General features: G+C 41.9%; 1 protein-coding gene across 2 annotated transcripts in view; it reads left to right on the top strand.

The window, feature by feature from the left end:
• mphosph8 (M-phase phosphoprotein 8) overlaps positions 1–17,808 on the top strand; it is an 82,059-nt gene extending 64,251 nt beyond the window's left edge. For both annotated transcript variants that reach the window (XM_085999147.1, XM_085999146.1), the window contains exons 12-14: positions 2,086–2,216; positions 15,216–15,299; positions 16,711–17,808. In XM_085999147.1, coding sequence (XP_085855273.1) covers positions 2,086–2,216; positions 15,216–15,299; positions 16,711–16,752 — 257 coding nt within the window. In that variant the 3' untranslated portion in view covers positions 16,753–17,808. The remainder of the gene's footprint in view (positions 1–2,085; positions 2,217–15,215; positions 15,300–16,710) is intronic.
• Positions 17,809–18,098: the final 290 nt, after the last annotated feature.

The raw sequence follows: 18,098 nt of genomic DNA on the forward strand, positions 1-18,098 counted from the left end.
CTTGGGGCATCCCAATCAAAGCCAATTAATTTTTCTTGTAGGCAAACGCAGCAGCTAATTTGCACACAGCAATGTCCTACAAAGAGCATTTGCATAATCAGTCATCTATTTTTGGTGGTGTTAAGGGAGGAATGTTGGCTAGGACACCGGGAGAGCTTCCCTGCTCTTCTCTGCATAGCACCATGGGATATTTTACATCCAATTCAGTATAATCTGAAACAAGCACCTCTGACAATGCAGCATTCCCTCAGTACTGCGTGAAGTGTCCATTTAGATTGTGTTCATGTTCTATAGTGGAGCTTGAACCCATGATATTCAATGAGAGTACTACCACAGTGCCAAGCTGTTACACAATATTGCATTGCTTTTTGAACCTTTCTCTTGGATACTACCACAAGCCCCACTCCAAGAATTGAGCATGTAATCTAGGTTGACACTTCAGTGCAGTACTGATGGGAATGCTGAATTCTTGGATCCTTCAGCTGAGGCATTAAACTAAGGTTCCCACCTGCCTGTTTAGGTGAATGTAAAACATTCCATGGCACTATTGGAAGCACAAGAAGTCCTTCTCTTTTCTTTATCCATCTTTCTCTCTCTTTCTCATTAGCTTTGCTCAATAGTAGCACTCCTGCCTCTGAGTCTGAAGGTTGTGGGTTCAAGCCCCTCTCCAGGAATTGAGCACATAAACTAGACTGATACTTAAATGCAGTACTGAAGGAGTGCTACATTGTTGGAGGTGCTGTCTTTCGAATGAGACATTAAACTGAGGAAGCCCTGTCTGTCTGGATGGATGTTAAAGATCCCGTGGCATTATTCGAAAAAGAGCAGGAGCGATCTCCCAGTGTCCTTGTCAACATTTATCTCTCCGTCAACATTTATCTCTCCGTCAACATTTATCTCTCCGTCAACAGCACCAGAACAGATTAATTGGTCATTTGTCTCGTTTGTTGTTTGTGGGACCTTGCTGTGCACACATTGGCTACCCTGTTTGCCAGTGATAAGACTTCAAAAGTAATTTGCTGGCCATTGGCTGTGAAGCACTTTGGGAGCTCCTGAGGACATGAAAGACTCTAAATAAATGCAGGTTTATTCCCCCTCACCCCCTTTTTCCATCTCTTCCTCCCCCCTCAATACAGACACTTTGCACCACGCTGTAAAGTACTCTTAGATATTTTTGTACATAATAAGCACCAGAGAAATGCATGTTCTCTATTTCTCATTTCTATTTAGATTGGTAGAGACTCCTCTTTGCAGAGGTTCAATGAAGAAGGGGTGACTTTTTAAAGCATCTAGTAAAACTGAAACCCTTTAGTACACACATCATTTAAACCAGAAGAACTGTGTGCGCAACTGTGGCTTTAATAATATTGATAGACTGCTAATTTGCTCATGCCTCATATATTCGGTACCGTCCCCACTTATCTCAGACAGCTGCCTATATCAGGCAAGTGGTGCCAACCATTTGCCATTACCATCAATTACAAAGGCACTGCTTAAAACGTATTCATTGTGGCGACTATTTCGGGCAGCTGTTTGCACCTTGCGATTACCTGTCATTAAGTTACTTGCTTTTTTCTTAAATTCGTTTTTATGGGATGTGGGCGTCACTGGCAAGGCCAGCATTTATTGCCCATCCCTAGACTGCTAGGACTGCTATTTTGAACATTCCCCAATTTTCCCACACTGACAAAATGTTTAGAAGTTTAACGAGAAAATTACTTTTAAAAGCCTCTGGAACACCTGCCACTGCTGCAAGCCCTTCGTGCCGACTTCCTAAGCTTGACACCTTCCTGCTCCATTTTATAATTAAACATTAAATACCGAGGACATGTTTGAAAAATCTGAATACAAGAACATGTTTTGATAATGTTACTGTCTGCTGCTTTTTTATTTTGGGTGCTGTTAAATTTAATTTTGATTTTGGGGTGGCAGTTTTGGCTTCATTTCAGCCGTTCTACCAGCTATCACATATAACTGGCAAATTGCATTTGTGTGAGCGCACCCGCTATCGGTGGTGGAGACTGTATTTGTATTTCAGCTTTGCATGTACATAGATTCAACTAATCAAGCACTATTTTTCTCTAGGAACTGGGATTCTTCTCTTTATCTTTCATGCAAACTTTTTTAGCCATGACCATATAGTGGCTAAACTCTGTGGATCCTGCAGTGTTCAGGCTGTTGTTCTAAATGATAAGTTTCAACTTCCTGTATTTTTGGTAAGTACTTTTTCTTCATTTTGTATTTTCCACAAATGGTGGTAGGTATGTAGCCCAAATTGACGGGCTATGAAGAATTTTTCAACTTGCCACTTGGGCGTGAATCTGGCGTTGTAAAAACAACACAATTTTAATTTCCATTGATTTCATATAACGGTTTCTACAATGGGCGGCTGATCTGCAAGGCCAGTTTAATGTTTGGGCAGCAAGTTGAAAATCTATGCTGAGCATGTATGTGAAAATGTTGTCGTGATGTTGGACATAAGTGGTATATGAAGCCCCAGGAGTTGTATGATTAAAGGCTCCTCTTGCCGCCAAAAAACCTGGAGTAAATAACGTAGGCAACAGTAAACAGATGAGCATTTGTATACATGGCTAAGATACAAATTGAAATTTTACACTCGGCAGAGAGATGTGCCTCAACTGGTCTGTTTATAGGTTACATCCTTTGACACTGACTCATGTAATGCAACAACTGCATCAGAAAGAGGTCTGCATCAATATCTGCCAAAGGCTTTTAAAAATTGCTGGCAATCATGTATTCACGATTTTGACACAATCACAGATTATCCAGGAAGTGTTCCCAGGGCTGGTTAGCTGCCATGAATCTCAGTAATGCATACTTGCATATCACTGTGGAAATGTCACCAAGAGTTTGTCAAGTTCAATTTCACATGGCAAACTTATCAGCTTTTGGCCATTTGTCTGCACCCAGTAGTTACACATCATCTCTGGGTGTCGCATCTGCATGTATTTCTGTACCTAGATGATTGGCTCTTCAGACCTGCATACTTTGGGTCTGCCAGCACAACATTGTGGCAGATGCTCAATATAGTCCCAAGAGCTGGGATTAATAGTCAATTACTAAAAGTGTTAGCTACAACCCAAGAAGGAGCCAGTAGTCTCTGGGACATTGTTCCAGACAAGTTTACCTGCCTTCTAACTGCTTTATAGTACTTCAGGATCTGATATTTCTTTTGCCGTAAGGGTCTTAAATCCCAGTGGGAAAGGTTATTTAAGAATTTAGGTCTGATGACATCTTTGTAGATTTTATGTGACCGCTTCAGCTGTATCTGCTCAGCCAGTGACCAGCCTGCAGAGCTTTTTCTACCCAGTGAGATTCAACCAGGCCATCGTCCTTGTTTTTTGTTTCAAAAGTAGAGCGTACAACAGGGTAATCCCTTCAGCAGGTATGCCTAGTTAACACTGGTAACAGACATGCACCTGATTTTGAGGGAAAGGAGGCATCTGCAAGGGAACTTGGCTTAGGGGAAGTTGACAACTTGGTGCATCAATTGATTAGAATGGGGGACAGTCAGGCCAACTTTGGAACACTTGGATCACAATACAGGGACTCTGGAGATGAGACCTGTTCATGTTTCTAATTGACAGAAGCTGAGTTAGTCTAGAGGCTGGATGGTCCTTTTCCTGAACATGAAGGTTTTGTTGCATGTTTCCTCTGCTACTGATCCCATATGAATAGACAGAGTGAGTTATACTAGTACCCTTTAGAGGTTGTGCAAGCCATGGTTCTGAGAAATCAAGACAATGAGCAGAGGTAGGAACTCACTACCTCACAGGAAGGATTTTCTCAATTTGGTGGGGTGAAATATTGCATCTAGTCAATATCCTGGTTATTGAATGATGGCAATTATGAGATCAGATCTCCTGTTCCCAGTGGTAGGTCTCGCAGCAGTTCTTGCAGAGCATGCATTTAATGCTTATAATACAAAGGGATAGTTTGTGCAGTGGTAGTCTACTAAATTGGTTAGTACTATCTGATGTGATGTCCTTCCTACTTCGTGATGCCCCTTGAGTATTGCCAGTATCTGTTCAACATTGATTTTAAACCTGGTTTTATTATTTGAATTCATGTTGCAACTTGTCTTTCGTGACCTACTTGGTATCCTGCTTTATGCAAACTGGTTAGAAATTGTCCCTCTTGTTTAGAGGTACATGTAACAAGGGTAATACAGTAATCATGGGGGACTTTAATCTACATACAGACTGGGCAAACCAAATTTGCAGTAATAGTGTGGAGGACGTATTCATGGAATGTATACGAGATAGTTTTCTAGATCAGTGTGTTGAGGAACCAACTAGGGAACAGGCTATTTTAGATCTAGTATTGATTTACGAGAAAGGGTAAATTAATAACTTTGTAGTAAAGGGGCTTTTAGGGAAGAGTGACCATAATATGATTAGAATTTTATATTGGGTTTGAAAGTGATTTAGTTAAATCAGAAACTAGGGTCTTCAATCTAAACAACGCAAACTACGTAGGTATGAGGGGTGAGTTGGCTAAGGTAGATTAGGAAAACTACATTAAAAGGTATGACAGTAGACAAGCAATGGCTAGCATTTAAAAAACGAATACATAATTTACAACAAATATACATTCCTTTTAAGGCACAAAAACCCCACAGGAAAAGTGGTCCAACCGTGGCTAACGAGAAGTTATCAAAGAAGAGGTTTATAATGTTGGCAAAAAGAGTAGTAAGCCTGAGGATTGGGAGGATTTTAGAATTCAACAAAGGAGGACTAAAAAGTTGATGAAGGAAGAGAAAAAAGAATGAGAGTAAATTAGCAAGAGACATAAAAACAGATTGTAAATGTTTCTATAGGTATGTAAATAGGAAGAGATTAGTGAAAGTAAACATGGGCCCATTAGAGGCAGAGACAAAAGAAATTATAATGGGCAGAGACATTAAACAAATACTTTGTATCTGTCTTCACGGTAGAAGACACAAAAACGTTAATGAAAATAATGGGGAACCAAGGGTCTAGAGAGAATGAGGAACTTAAAGAAATCATTATAAGTAAAGACATAGTACTGGAGAAATTAAAGGAACTAGGTGGCGACAAATCCCCTTGACCTGACGACCTGCATCCTAGGGTTTTAAGAGGTAGCTGCAGAGATAGTGAATGTACTGGTGTTAATCTTCCAGAATTCCCTAGATTCTAGAACAGTCCCCAAGGATTGGAAGGTAGCAAACGTAACCCTGCTATTTAAGAAAGGAGGAAGAGAAAAAATGGGGAACTATAGGCCAGTTAGCCTGACATCAGTAGTAGGCAAAATGCTAGAATCTATTATTGGGGATGTGGTAACAGGACTCTTAGAAAATCATACAGGAAACTTTTTTTTTTATCCGGCACCGACGTGGTGCCGGTTCATCAAAAATTCCGGATAACCGAAAGCTATAGTAAAAGATACGGAGCTGAGAGCTCCGTATAAAGCAACAAACCCTGTTGCTTAGCAACAGGTTCAGAACAATGGCCACAAGTTCCAAGCGTCTCTGTAGCTTAGCAACAGCTGCAGCCACACCCTTGCACAGCAACAGATAGAGGAAGGCAAGTAATAAAACTTACCTGAACCTACTCCTGAATTTTGCCGGTTAACCGAGATTTCTGGTTATTTAAGTGCCAGTAAATCAAAAGTTTCCTGTAATGTGATTAGGCAGAGTCAACATGGTTTTATGAAAGGGAAATTGTGTTTGACAAATTTATTAGTTTTTTGAAGATGTAACTTGTAGGATGGATAAGGGGGAACCAGTGGATGTAGTGTATTTGAATATTCAAAAAACATTCGATAAGGTGCCACACAAGAGGTTATTACACAAAATTAGGACTCATGGTATTGGGGGTAATATATTAGTATGGATTGAGGATTGGTTAATGGACAGAAAATTGAGAATATGAATAAACGGGTCTTTTTCAGGTTGGCAGGCACTAACTGGCGGGGTACCACAAGGATCAGTGCTTTGGCCTCAGCTATTTACAATCTATATTAATGACTTGGATGAAGGGACTGAGTGTAACGTTTCCAAGTTTGCCGATGATACAAAGTTAGGTGGAAAAGTAAGCTGTGAAGAGGATGCAAAAAGGTTACAGAGATATATAGACAGGTTGACTGAGTGGGCAAGAACCTGGCAAATGGAATACAATGTGGGGGAAGTGTGAAGTTATCCACTTTGGTAGGAAAAGCAAAAAAGCCGAATATTTTTTGAATGGTGAGAGACTGGGAAATGTTTGCACTCGGGGACCTGGGTGTTCTCGTACATGAATCACAGAGTTAACATGCAGGTACAGCAAGCAATTAGGAAAACAAATGGTATGTTAGCTTTTGTTACAAAGGGATTAGAGTATAAGAGTAAAGAAGTCTTACTACAATTATACAGGGCATTGGTGAGGCCACACCTGGAGTACTGTGTACAGTTCTGGTCTCCTTACCTAACGAAAGACTTGGGAGGGAGTGCAGCGAAGGTTCACTAGACTAGTTCCTGGGATGAGGGGGTTGCCCTTTGACGAGAGATTGAGTAGACTAGGCCTATATTCCTTAGAGTTTAGAAGAAATGAGAGGTGATCTAATTGGAAAAATATTAAATTCTTAAGGGGCTTGACGAGGTTAATGCTGGGAAAATGTTTCCCCTGGCTGGGAAATTAAGAACACTGAGTCACAGAATAAGGGATCGGCCATTTAGGACTGAGATGAGGAGAAATTTCTTCACTCAAAGGGTTGTGAATCTTTGGAATTCTCTACCCCAGAGAGCTGTGGATGCTCAGTCGTTGAGTATATTCAAGACAGAGGTCGATACATTTTTGGGAACAAAGGGTTATGGGGATGGTGCGGGAAGGTGGAGTTGAGGTAGATGATCAGCCATGATCTTGTTGAATGGCGGAACAGGCTTGAAGGGCCAAATGGCCTACTCCAGCTCCTATTTCTTATGTTTCCCAGTTGGACCTTTCGCTTGCCACAAGTTGATGTACTGACTGTTCCAATTTCTTTTTGAATCTATGAATTTGTCTCTTATGTGGAAAGCTACACTTTTAGGATTAGCTTATGGTCACGGTGCTAGTGAATTGCAAACCCTTATTGTAGCTTGGCCAAAATTGATTTGGTATTTAAACCCAACCGTCCTTAGGATTCATCTAGTGTTTTTATGTAAGGTCACTTTCCAGTTTAATTTGGGTTTATAAATTATTCCATTGTTTTATTTGCTGTCACACAAATCAGAACTGAAATGTTGTTTCCACTATTTAAATGACTCTTACACAGAACAGTTTAAGCACTCTCTACAGTTATTTGTTTCCTGTGTTGTAAGGACCAAGGAAAACCTGTGTCTGAGCAGGGGATAGCTAATCGTTTAGTACATCTTGCATTGCTGCCATCTTGCAAAGGAGAAGCCTGAGACAGATTTAGGGGCAGGAAGCAGTTGTGGACCAACCTAACTGCACCATTGAGGATACAAAGCAAATAAGAAAGAAATTATCTATCTGAGGTTCCACATTGTTTGAATGACCACAATTGCACCTGTTCAAAGACGAGTACAACCAAGGCCAACAGTTTTAGGAATATACTTCCTAACAGCACAGAAATCATTCGAGTTCTACAATCCCAACTAATAGATCCAAGTTACATTCACATGCAAACCTCTCCCCTACTGATGCCTATCATACTAACTTCAAACCTTTTTAAGAAAAATACTCATCAAAATTTCATCTGGACAGATCTAGCTAAGTTATAGGATAGTGTACCATTTCACTGGAATATAGAGATGCAGGTTTATGCCTATGTGGATTTTATTTAACTTCCTTCTATGCCCCCTTTACCAGCCTACTCACCAAAACCACAGTATAATTCTGCTCTTACTACATTTGTGGTATTGTCTGATATACATAGATTTGAAGTGATGCACGGCACCACAGTAGCTGCACGTTATAGATTTAATTGTCCTATTCCTTATGAAATTGATAAACTTACTAATATATCTAAAGGCAAAATACTGCGGATGCTGGAAATCTGAAATATAAACAGAAAATGCTGGAAATACTCAGGTCAGGCAGCATCTGGAGAGAGAAAGAGTTAATGTTTCAGGTCTGTGACCTTTTGTTGGAACTGGAAAATGTTACATGTAAGTGAGCACAGAGGCGAGGAAACGGGGGAGGGGAGGAGAGGAAAGAACAAAAGAGAAGATCTGTGATAGTGTGGAAGGCAGGAGCGATTAAATGACAAGGCATGAAAGTGCAAGGCAAAATGGGGTGGTAACGGGGCAAGTGAAAAAGACTAAACTATAAGCCAAGTTAGTTAAATACATAAACTCTAAATTAATCAATTAAATAAATAAATAAATAAAACGCTATATAAGTATGGCAGTGCAGGTGGTGTGCTGCAACTGCAGCATTTGAGAGTTTGTGGAGAGTGTTGTGATCCTGGACGACCACATCTGCAGTAAGTGTCTGCATCTCAAGGAACTTCAGCTCAGAGTTGTTGAGCTGGAGTCAGAGGTGCAGACATTGTGGGGCCTTGGAGGGGAAAGAGATATCTGAACACTTTGATCCAGGAGGCAGTCACACCCCTTTGGTTAAGTAGTGGGAAAGGTCTGGTTAGTGGTCCGGGACAAGAGTGTGTGACTACGACTCGGGCAGGTAAGGGGACCCCCCAGGTGCAGTACTGGAGGAGCCTTGGCCTTTGCCCTTATCTAACAGGTACAAGGTTCTTGCTGCCCTTTTGGATGAGGGAAGAGTCTGCAGGATGGATGAGCAAACTGACCATGGCACCGTGGTACAGAAGGCTATTCAAGTGGGGGCGGGGGGGGAGTGAAAAAGAATGTTTTAGTGGTAGGGGACAGTATAGCCAGGGGAATAGATACTGTTCTCTGCAGCCATGACCGGGAGTTCCGAAGGCTGTGTTGCCTGCCCGGTGCCAGGGTTCAGGCTATCTCTTCGCAACTGGAGAAGAATTTGAAGTGGGAAGGGGAGGATCCAGTTGTTGTGGTCCACGTAGGAACCAACGACATGTAGAACTAAGAATGAGGTTCTCCCGAGAGAGTAAGGAGCTAGGGTCCAAATTAAAATAATCTCTGGATTGTTACCTGAGCCACATGCAAATTGGCATAGGGACAAGCAGATCAGAGAGTTAAATGCGTGGCTCAGAGTGGTGTGGGAGGAAGGGGTTTTGATTCATAGGGCACTGGCACCAGTACTGGGGAAAGAGGGAGCTATTCTGTTGGGATGGACTCCACTTAAACCAGGCTGGGACCAGTGTCCTGCTGAATCGAATAACTAGGGCTGTAGATAGGGCTTTAAATTTAGGGAGTGGGGGGGGGGAGTCAGGTGAGAGGAAATTTAGAAATCTGAGGAGAAAACTCAAGGCAATGGAGCAGTGTAACAATTTGGGTAAAGATGAGCCGAGTGTGGCAGGAAGGGACAGAGTTTAACGGTAATAGTGCATCAGCGAATAAGGTGAAAGCAGGGAATAATGGTAAAAAGTTAAAATTACAGGCTCTTTATCTGAATGCACAAAGCATTCGTAACAAGATAGATGAATTAGTGGCACAAATAGAGATAAATCGGTTTGATGTAATAGCCATTACAGAGATGTGGTTGCAAGCTGACCAAGGTTGGGAACTAAATATTCCAAGGTACCTGATGTTTCGAAAAGACAGGCAGACTGGAAAAGGAGGGGGTTAGCCCTGATGATAAAGGATGACATAAGGACAGCAGTGAGACAGGATCTTGGCGAGGAAGTAGAATCAATATGGGTGGAGGTAAGAAATAACAAGGGGCATAAAACATTGGTGAGAGTAGTTGATAGGCCTCCTAACAGTATCTATACTGCTGGACAGAGTATTAATCAACAAATAATAGGAGCTTGTAACAAAAGTAATGCAATAATTGCGGGGGGGGGGCCTTTAATCTTATAAACTGGGCAAATCACATTGGCAAAGTTAGTCTAGAGGATGAGTTCGTGGAATGCATTCGAGACAGTTTTGTAGAACAATATGTCATAGAACCAACCAGGGAACAGGCTATTTTAGATCTTGTATTGTGTAATGAGACAGGGTTAATTAATTAATAATCTCATAGTAAAAGAATCCTCTGGGGAAGAGTGATCATATGATGTTAAATATTTCGCTCTCAAATCGAAGGTGAAATTCTAAGTCCGAAACTAGAATTTTAAATTTAAATAAAGTCAATTACATAGGTATGAGGGGCGAGTCAGCTAAGGTTGATTGGGACATTAGATTAAAAGGTATGATGGTAGATAAGCAGTGGCAAACATTTAAAGAAATATTCTAAAATTCTCAATGAATATACATTCCATTGAGAAAGAAAAACTCCACGGGAAAAGTGATCCATCTGTGGCTAACCAAAGAAGTTAAGGATAGTATTAGATTAAAAGAGGCTTATAATGTTGCGAAGGATAATAGTAAGCCTTGGGATTGGGAGAGCTTTAGAAAACAGCAAAGGATGATCAAAAATTGATGATAAGGGAGAAAATAGAATGAGAGTAAACTAGCAAGAAGTATAAAAACAGAAGAGAGTAGCAAAAGTAAGCGTTGGTCCCTTCGAGGCTGAGGCAGGCGAAATTATAATGGGTAATAAGGAAATGGCAGAGACTTCAAACAAATATTTTGTATCTGTCTTCACAGTAGAATACACAAAAAACATACCAAAAATAGTGGGGAACCAAGGGGCTAATGAGAGTGAGTAATTTAAAGTAATTGATATCAGTAGAGGTAAAAGCCGACAAATCCCCTCGACCTGATGGCCTACATCCTAGGGTTTCAAGAGGTGGCTGCAGAGATGATGGCTGCATTGGTTGTGATCTTCAAAAATTCCATAGATTCTAGAACAGTCCCAGTGGATTGAAAGGTAGTAAATGTAACCCCGCTATGCAAGAAAGGAGGGAGAGAGAAAACTGGGAACTATAGGCCAGTTAGCCTGACATCAGCTGTTGGGAAAATGCTGGAATCCATAATTAAGGAAGTGGTAGCAGGGCATTTAGAAAATCATAATATGATTAGGCAGAGTCAACATGGTTTTATGAAAGGGAAATAGTGTTTTAACAAATTGAGTTTTTTAAGGATGTAACTAGTAGGGTACATAAAGGGGAAGCAGTAGTATATTTGGATTTCCAAAAGGCATTCGATAAGGTGTCACATAAAAGGTTGTTATGCAAGATGAGGGCTCATGGCGTTGGGGGTAATATATTAACATGGATGGATAGAGGATTGGTTAATGGACAGAATAATGGACAGAAAACAGATGGTAGGGATAAACAGGTCATTTCCGGTTGGCAGGCTGTAATTAGTTGGGTGGGGCAAGGATCAGTGCTTGGACCTCAGCTATTTACAGTTTATATTAATGACTTCGATGAAGGGATTGAGTGTAAAGTTTGCTGATGATACAAAGCTAGCTGGGAAACTAAGCTGTGAGGAGGACACGAGGTAATTTTGGGGGGTGGGGGGGATCGATGGCGGGTCGGGTGGGGAAAAAAAACTGACAGCGGCTCAACCCGCCATCATGTGCCTTTCCAAAATGTCGGGTCTGTCATCGCTGAGCAGACTCGACACGCAGCGGTGGGGGAGGCAACTATGGTCATTATGACACTGTTAACCGGATTAAGAACTATTTTCAACTTGCCTTCAGAGTTTACCAGGTTGCCCACGGGGTCTACGCTGCTCAGGGATCATGTCAAGTAAGCAGGGCGGGAGATGAATGGCCATGGAATCATCTCATTACTTGACCGCTGCAAATGTGCTATAAAAGCTCCCATCTCGCAGCTGTTTACTTTCCAAGCTCAGAAGCTGTTGCTTACTGCATTTGGAAGACAGATTGACCTTTTTGCAGGTTGCAAGTGTTTGGAGCAATCTCTCTATCCAGTGTCACCTCATTGGAACAACCTCTCTCATTATTGACATTGCTTCTGTCATCTCAAATTCACCTGCCATCTATTACATCAGAATGAGTACGGTTTATACTGTCTCACCTTGGTCCTCAGAATCCCACCATGATCAGCCCCAACAGCAGGCACACCAGCAGCATCAACAACAACACCAACCTTCTCCACAATCAACTGATGCTGCACAAGTCACGGGGCATCAGCGCCCGACCACATTGCTGCCCGGGACGCCAGGGATGGCTTCACCATGGTCAGATTTACTTCACTTGATGCTGTACACCCTGGCTGCCATATGATGCGCCAAGTTGGCACCACCCCACACCAACACCATAAAGCATCCCTGCAATGCCCAAGCCATTCGTTTCACACTTATCACCATTACAGGGGTACTGTTTTGTCTCACCATTCACTGCAACTCACTAAGCCACTTCCAAAGGTTCACACAAATCTGTCCAAGAATGCAAAGTGTTGAAAATAAAGATATAAATATTTGACAGCACATTAACAGAAACTTCATATGAACATTGGCTAAAACACACAAGTGCCTACCCTTGTATGTTGTTAGTTGGTATGATGGGATGAGTGTGAGGAGTGGCTAGTGAGATGGGGATGCGATAATGTAGAGGGGGATGGGTGGTGGTGCAAGGTAAGTTGGTGTGAATAAGGATGTGCAGGAGTAGGGTAGGAAAGGCAGAGTGATGGGGTTGTGATGAGTGGTACAGCAGGATGAGGTTGAGTGTGGCTTTGCAGTAACGTTTCGTGATCTACTGAGATTGAAAGGTTTGCGCCACTGCAGCCTGGTCCTCCTGACTACATCCCTGCTTGTGTCCTCCTGTGCAATGTGCAACCAGACTGCGTCGATCTCCTGGGGAGATTTCTTCCGTCCATTAGAAGGGAAGAGAACCTCGCTGTGTGCTATGACTTCCCCCCTACAAGCATATGGAGAGTGTCATGGGAGAGCCTGGGTGCAGCCCTGCACCTTTGTGCAGTGCTTGTCAGTGTTTGCAGCACCTCAATGTTGCAGAACACACAGCACAAATGTCAAAATTAATTTGTGCATGGTCCCTTTAAGGAAATCGGCTGATGATGTGTCATCATCAGACCCGCTTCTTTCAATTGGCTGGCAAAATGTGCTGGGCGGGCTCAACAAGCCCAATCGGGGGGAAATCATTTGGACAGCGGGCTAGACCTACCACCGACTTCGCCCGCACAGTTTTTGTCTCCTTTACCTGAAAGGATATACTTGCCTTAGAGGTGGTGCAACAAAGCTTCACTAGATTGATTCCTGAGATGAGAGGGCTATCCTATGAGGAAAGATTGAGTAGCTTGAGCCTATCTCTGCAGTTTAGAAGAATGAGAGGTGATCTCATTGAAACCTTAAAGATTCTGAGGGCAATTGACGGTAGGTGCTGAGGTTGTTTCCCCTGGTTGGAGAGACTAGAACTAGGGGGCATAGTCTCATGATAAGGGGTTGGCCATTTAAGACTGAGTTGAAGAGGAATTCCTTCACTCGAGGGTTGTGAATCTTTGGAATTCTCTGCCCCAGAGGGCTGTGGGTGCTGAATTGCTGAGTATATTCACGGCTGAGATAGATTAGAGTTTTGGACTTTAGGGGAAATCGAGGGATATGGAGATCGGGCGGGAAAACGAAGTTGAGGTTGAAGATTAGCCATGATCTTATTGAATGGCGGAGCAGGCTTGAGGGGCTGTATGGCCTACTCCTGCTCTGAATTCTTGTTATGTAAACAAAAGATGGGTCTAGAGGAGTTGTAAATGGCAACAGCAGAATCATTACCAGCATCTGCTGTCTGGAAAAAAAAATGGGAGCAGTAGTTATGATCTGAAATTGTTGAACTCTATGTTGAGTCCAGAAGGCTGTAAAGTGCCTAATTTAAAGGTTAGGTGCTGTTCCTCGAGCTTCTGCTGAGCTTCATTTTAACAGTGTAGGAGGCTGAGGCCATAGTTTGAGTGGGGTGGGGAATTAAAATGGCAAGCAACCAGACGCTCAAGGTCTCGCTTGCGGGGCTGAACAGAAGTGTTCAATAAAACGATCACCCATCTGCACTTGGTCTCTCCAATGTAGAGGTAACTACATCCAAGTGTTTCCCCTGGAAGGAGTGTTTGGGGCCCTGGATGGTGGGAAGGAAGGAGCTGAAAGGGCAGGTCTAGCATCTCTTGCGGTTGCATGAGGAGGGAGCGGATGTTGGGGTGATGGAAGAGTGGACCAGGATGTCGCAGAAGGAACAGTCCCTTCAGAATGCTGAAAGGGTAGGGGAAGGTGTGTTTGGAGGTGGTGGAAATGAAGGGGGATGATCTCTTGAATGTGGAAACTGGTGGGGTGGAAAGTGAGCCCTATCGTTGTTCTGGTAGGGAGGGGAAGGGGGTGAGAGCACAAGTGTGGGAAATGGGATGGACACAGTCGAGGGCCGTGTCAACCACTTTGGAGGGGAATCCTCGGTTGAGGAAAAAGGAAGACATATTGGAAGCACTGGTGTAAGAAGGTGGCATTGTCAGAACAGATGTGATGGAGACTGAGAAAGGAATAGAGTCCTTACAGGAAGTGGGGTGGGAGGAAGTGTAATCAAGGTAGCTGTGGGAGTCGGTGCGCTTATAGTAGATATTGGTTGACGGGATCTCCCCAGAAATGCAGGTGGAGAAGTTGGGGAAGGGAAGAGTTGCAGATGGCCCATGTGAAGGCGGGGGTGGGATGGAAATTTGAAGCGAAGTTAATGACATTTTCCAGTTCGGGCTGAGAGCAGGAAGCGGCACTGATGGTCATCAATGTGCCGGAAAAAGAGGTGGGGGGGGGAGCTGAATGGGATTGGAACAAAGAATGTTCCACATTATCCTATAAAAAGGCAGGCATAGCCAGGACCATATGGGTTCCCATAGCAATGCCTTTTATTTGGAGGAAGTGATTCAAAGAAGAAGTTGTTAAATCTAAAAATAAGTTCAGCCAGGCGGAGGATGTGGTGGTGGACAAGTTGGGCCTCCGTTCAAGAAAGAAGCAGGCCATCCTGGTGTAGAGGGACTGGATGTCCATGGTGAAAAGAACTTAATGTATCTCTTCAGTTTCATTTCACACACATACCTTTTTAGATCTTGATGTACTATAAAGGCAGCACTTCACCACTGTTGGTGGCTGCGACAGATTGTTATTCTGCCTGTGTAAACTTAAATGGTCGAATGGGTATGTATGGTATTTAATTATAATCTAAATTTAATGCTGAAAAAATCCACTCTTAAATGTCTGAAGAACCATTAATTTTCATGTTGAAATCTACTTTAACTAATGTGTGTTTTTGTTTTTCCAGGATAGTCATTTTATTTATTCCTTCAGTCCAGTGCCTGGCCCTAATAAGTTATTTATTAGACTTGCTGAAGCACCTACTGCCAAGGTAGGTATACTTTTGACATATTGTAATTGTGAAATGCTGTAATCACAATTCCAGACCAACAGTGGAGCAGTTCACTCAATCTTTAATCTGGATCAGAGAGAGAATTAGTTTATTCCTGGCACAAGGCTACTTTTAACTCTTAATGTAAACTAGGAGTACTTAAAATTAATTTAACCTACCTGTTGTGACATTACACTTGGAACTTGCAGCAAAGGTTGATCCACTTTCTTTCCTTCCTTGCCCAGAGGTGGTGACTTGTACGGTTCTGTGGCTGGTGGTAACCTCTGCCAATTGGACAATCTTCATGTATGGATATAGATATTGAGTGTTGCTGTGCTATTCAATTATTGAGCCAAATATTGTCCATGTTCAATGTCTATATATGCAGAGACAAGGGTCAGTGGGTAATGATTGGGCATGGAACCCTTGCTGATGTGATCTGTATATGCCTGACTGAGAATCGGTGCTATTGGCAAAGTATGTAGAGTGCCTAGCCAGTAACATGCTTTTTTCAGGGTCAGGTGACTTTGAATCGACTCTCTGGCTTGCCTGAAGTGCAGCTGCTGTTAAATGAATTGGAGTCTCATTAGAAATGGCTGCAGTGATGTCACTGAGCAACCTGGAGGGAAGAAGTCCAGAAATGGCAGGTTTATTTTAAGTTTGTAAACTTGATTAAAAAAAAAATCCTTATCTGGATATATATTCCTAATATTTATCAACATTAGCGTACTTTTCCCCCCTCCGATTTTTCCTTTTAAATAAAATGTTGACTAGACTATGCTGCCTTTCATTTAAGAGGGTGATGCTTTGAAGACAGTAAACTTTACAGTGCTGCTGCTCCACATCAAGAGGCACACTGATGGGATGAGTCTTGAGATCTGTTTGCTGCTATTCTTTGGAAGACATTGTTGATGCTTGCTCTTTTGAGTTAGCATGGCTGTTCATAATTTTAAACTGAGGTGCTCTACATAGTTAGCTAGAGTATACTTGTTTAGTTAATCATTTCTCCTCCTAAAGCCACTAGTTCATGCTAGGGTATGGTTTCACTGGTGCCAGCAGCCTCATGGTGCTTTATTCGAAGTGGGTGTTCTTCATCTTGCAGCACAAAGTGAGTAAAGTATTCAACTATGGGTGGAATTAAAATTATGTCCAATACTGTCCTTGCCTGAAACCTACTAGGGGTCAGGAATGCCAATTGTGTTCCCCAGTCTCCTCCAAGTTCAGTTCACAGGCCAAGTGTACCACCCCCAGCAGAGATTGCCTAACTCGGTACAGTGGCGGCTAAGCTGGGAACATTAATAATAAAATGATAATGATTCAGGGTATAGACTATTAAAATATGCATGAAAAAGGATGCTGAAATGTATTGGTCTGATGCCACTTTTCTAATGGAGCACTGCTTTTGTTTCAGGTAAAGCTGCTTATTTGTGCATATAGAGTCCAACTCCAGTGAATGCGCCCACGGTGCAGTTGTTCTACCTGTGGGTTAATCATAATTATGATGGACAGATATGAGCATTTTGTTTTCACGTACAGCTCCTCCTGGATAATTGGAATTTTATACCAAAGTGTGTCTCTGTCTGGAAATATTCTGTGGGACTTGTTATAAATGACTTCAAAAAATATTGCTATTGCAAGTTTTCCACACTGTAGTTACTGTATTTGTTTTTAAAGTTGTCTTTTCGTAGGTGGCAGTTAATGTTGTGAAGAGATAGCTGGTGCAGTGCCCACTTGCCTGTGTAAATCCTGACTGTATATACAGACTTTCCACAATGTGGAATGGAGTGGTAATATGCTCCAGACATTGAATATTTATGAAAGGTACATATGAACAAGTTGATACCTTTATTTGTCTAATGTCAGGCTACTGCACTTTTTTCCTGACTCGGTACTGAAACATGATACTGGTTAATTATTTTTACTTGGCTCATGTCACTTGCCATTCTGGGATGGAGGGTGAGTAGATGATATGCTTTGAGGCCTCCACCACTGTTACTCAAGTACAGTAGAATCGCCTGAGGGGCCAGAATCAATTTCACCTTTGAGGATCACAAGTGTGAGCCCATGACTATCACTTCATTACCACAGCACATTTGTTCACTGGTGTGCCACCTTTTACTAGTTTGTTTTAATAGTATTTCTTAGGAATTTTTTTGTATTTATGAATCTGTATAGTGTATCATGGTGCAGAGCTGCATTTTAAACTTTAAATATTCTGGCATTCCTTTAGAAGTCATTGTATAGACCTTAACATAAATGAATTTTGACAACACATTTCTCCTCTCTTGTGTGACATGCAAAAATACACACCCACCAAACAGACACACTGAACTGACTTTTAATGTGAATTTACTTGGTCTGTTGAATCATCAATTAGCAGTTAGGAACGACTATCCATTTTACTGCTGTTTATACTCTTAAGAGTTTTGTTTATTCTTTACAAACTAGTGTTGTAGAACTCGTGTTGGCATTATTAGAACGGCCTTTGATAAAAACTATTACAATGGTTCTTACGTTTTTTGTTTTTTTTAAGTAGTAAGCAGTGGTGTGTGTATGCTACGGTACTTATTACTGCATGCTTTAAAAGAAATGTGAACTTATTTTACACTACATACACACAACTCCAGTATGTGCCTTACTGTTCTCTTGCTAGTTGTGCTGTTTGTGAACTACCAGTATGTGCCTAACCTGTAGCAAATACTACCAAAAATGCTGAGTTGAGGAATGTGATTGTTATGAAAGTTCTGTTCTATCCCATGTAAAACCCAAATTCTTTATTATTGATCTTTTGTAAATTTC

The sequence above is a fragment of the Somniosus microcephalus genome, chromosome 10 (genome assembly GCF_052327205.1).
Source record: "Somniosus microcephalus isolate GS21.2 chromosome 10, FLI_Smic_1.0, whole genome shotgun sequence".
In the NCBI taxonomy this organism is placed as follows: Eukaryota; Metazoa; Chordata; class Chondrichthyes; order Squaliformes; family Somniosidae; genus Somniosus; species Somniosus microcephalus.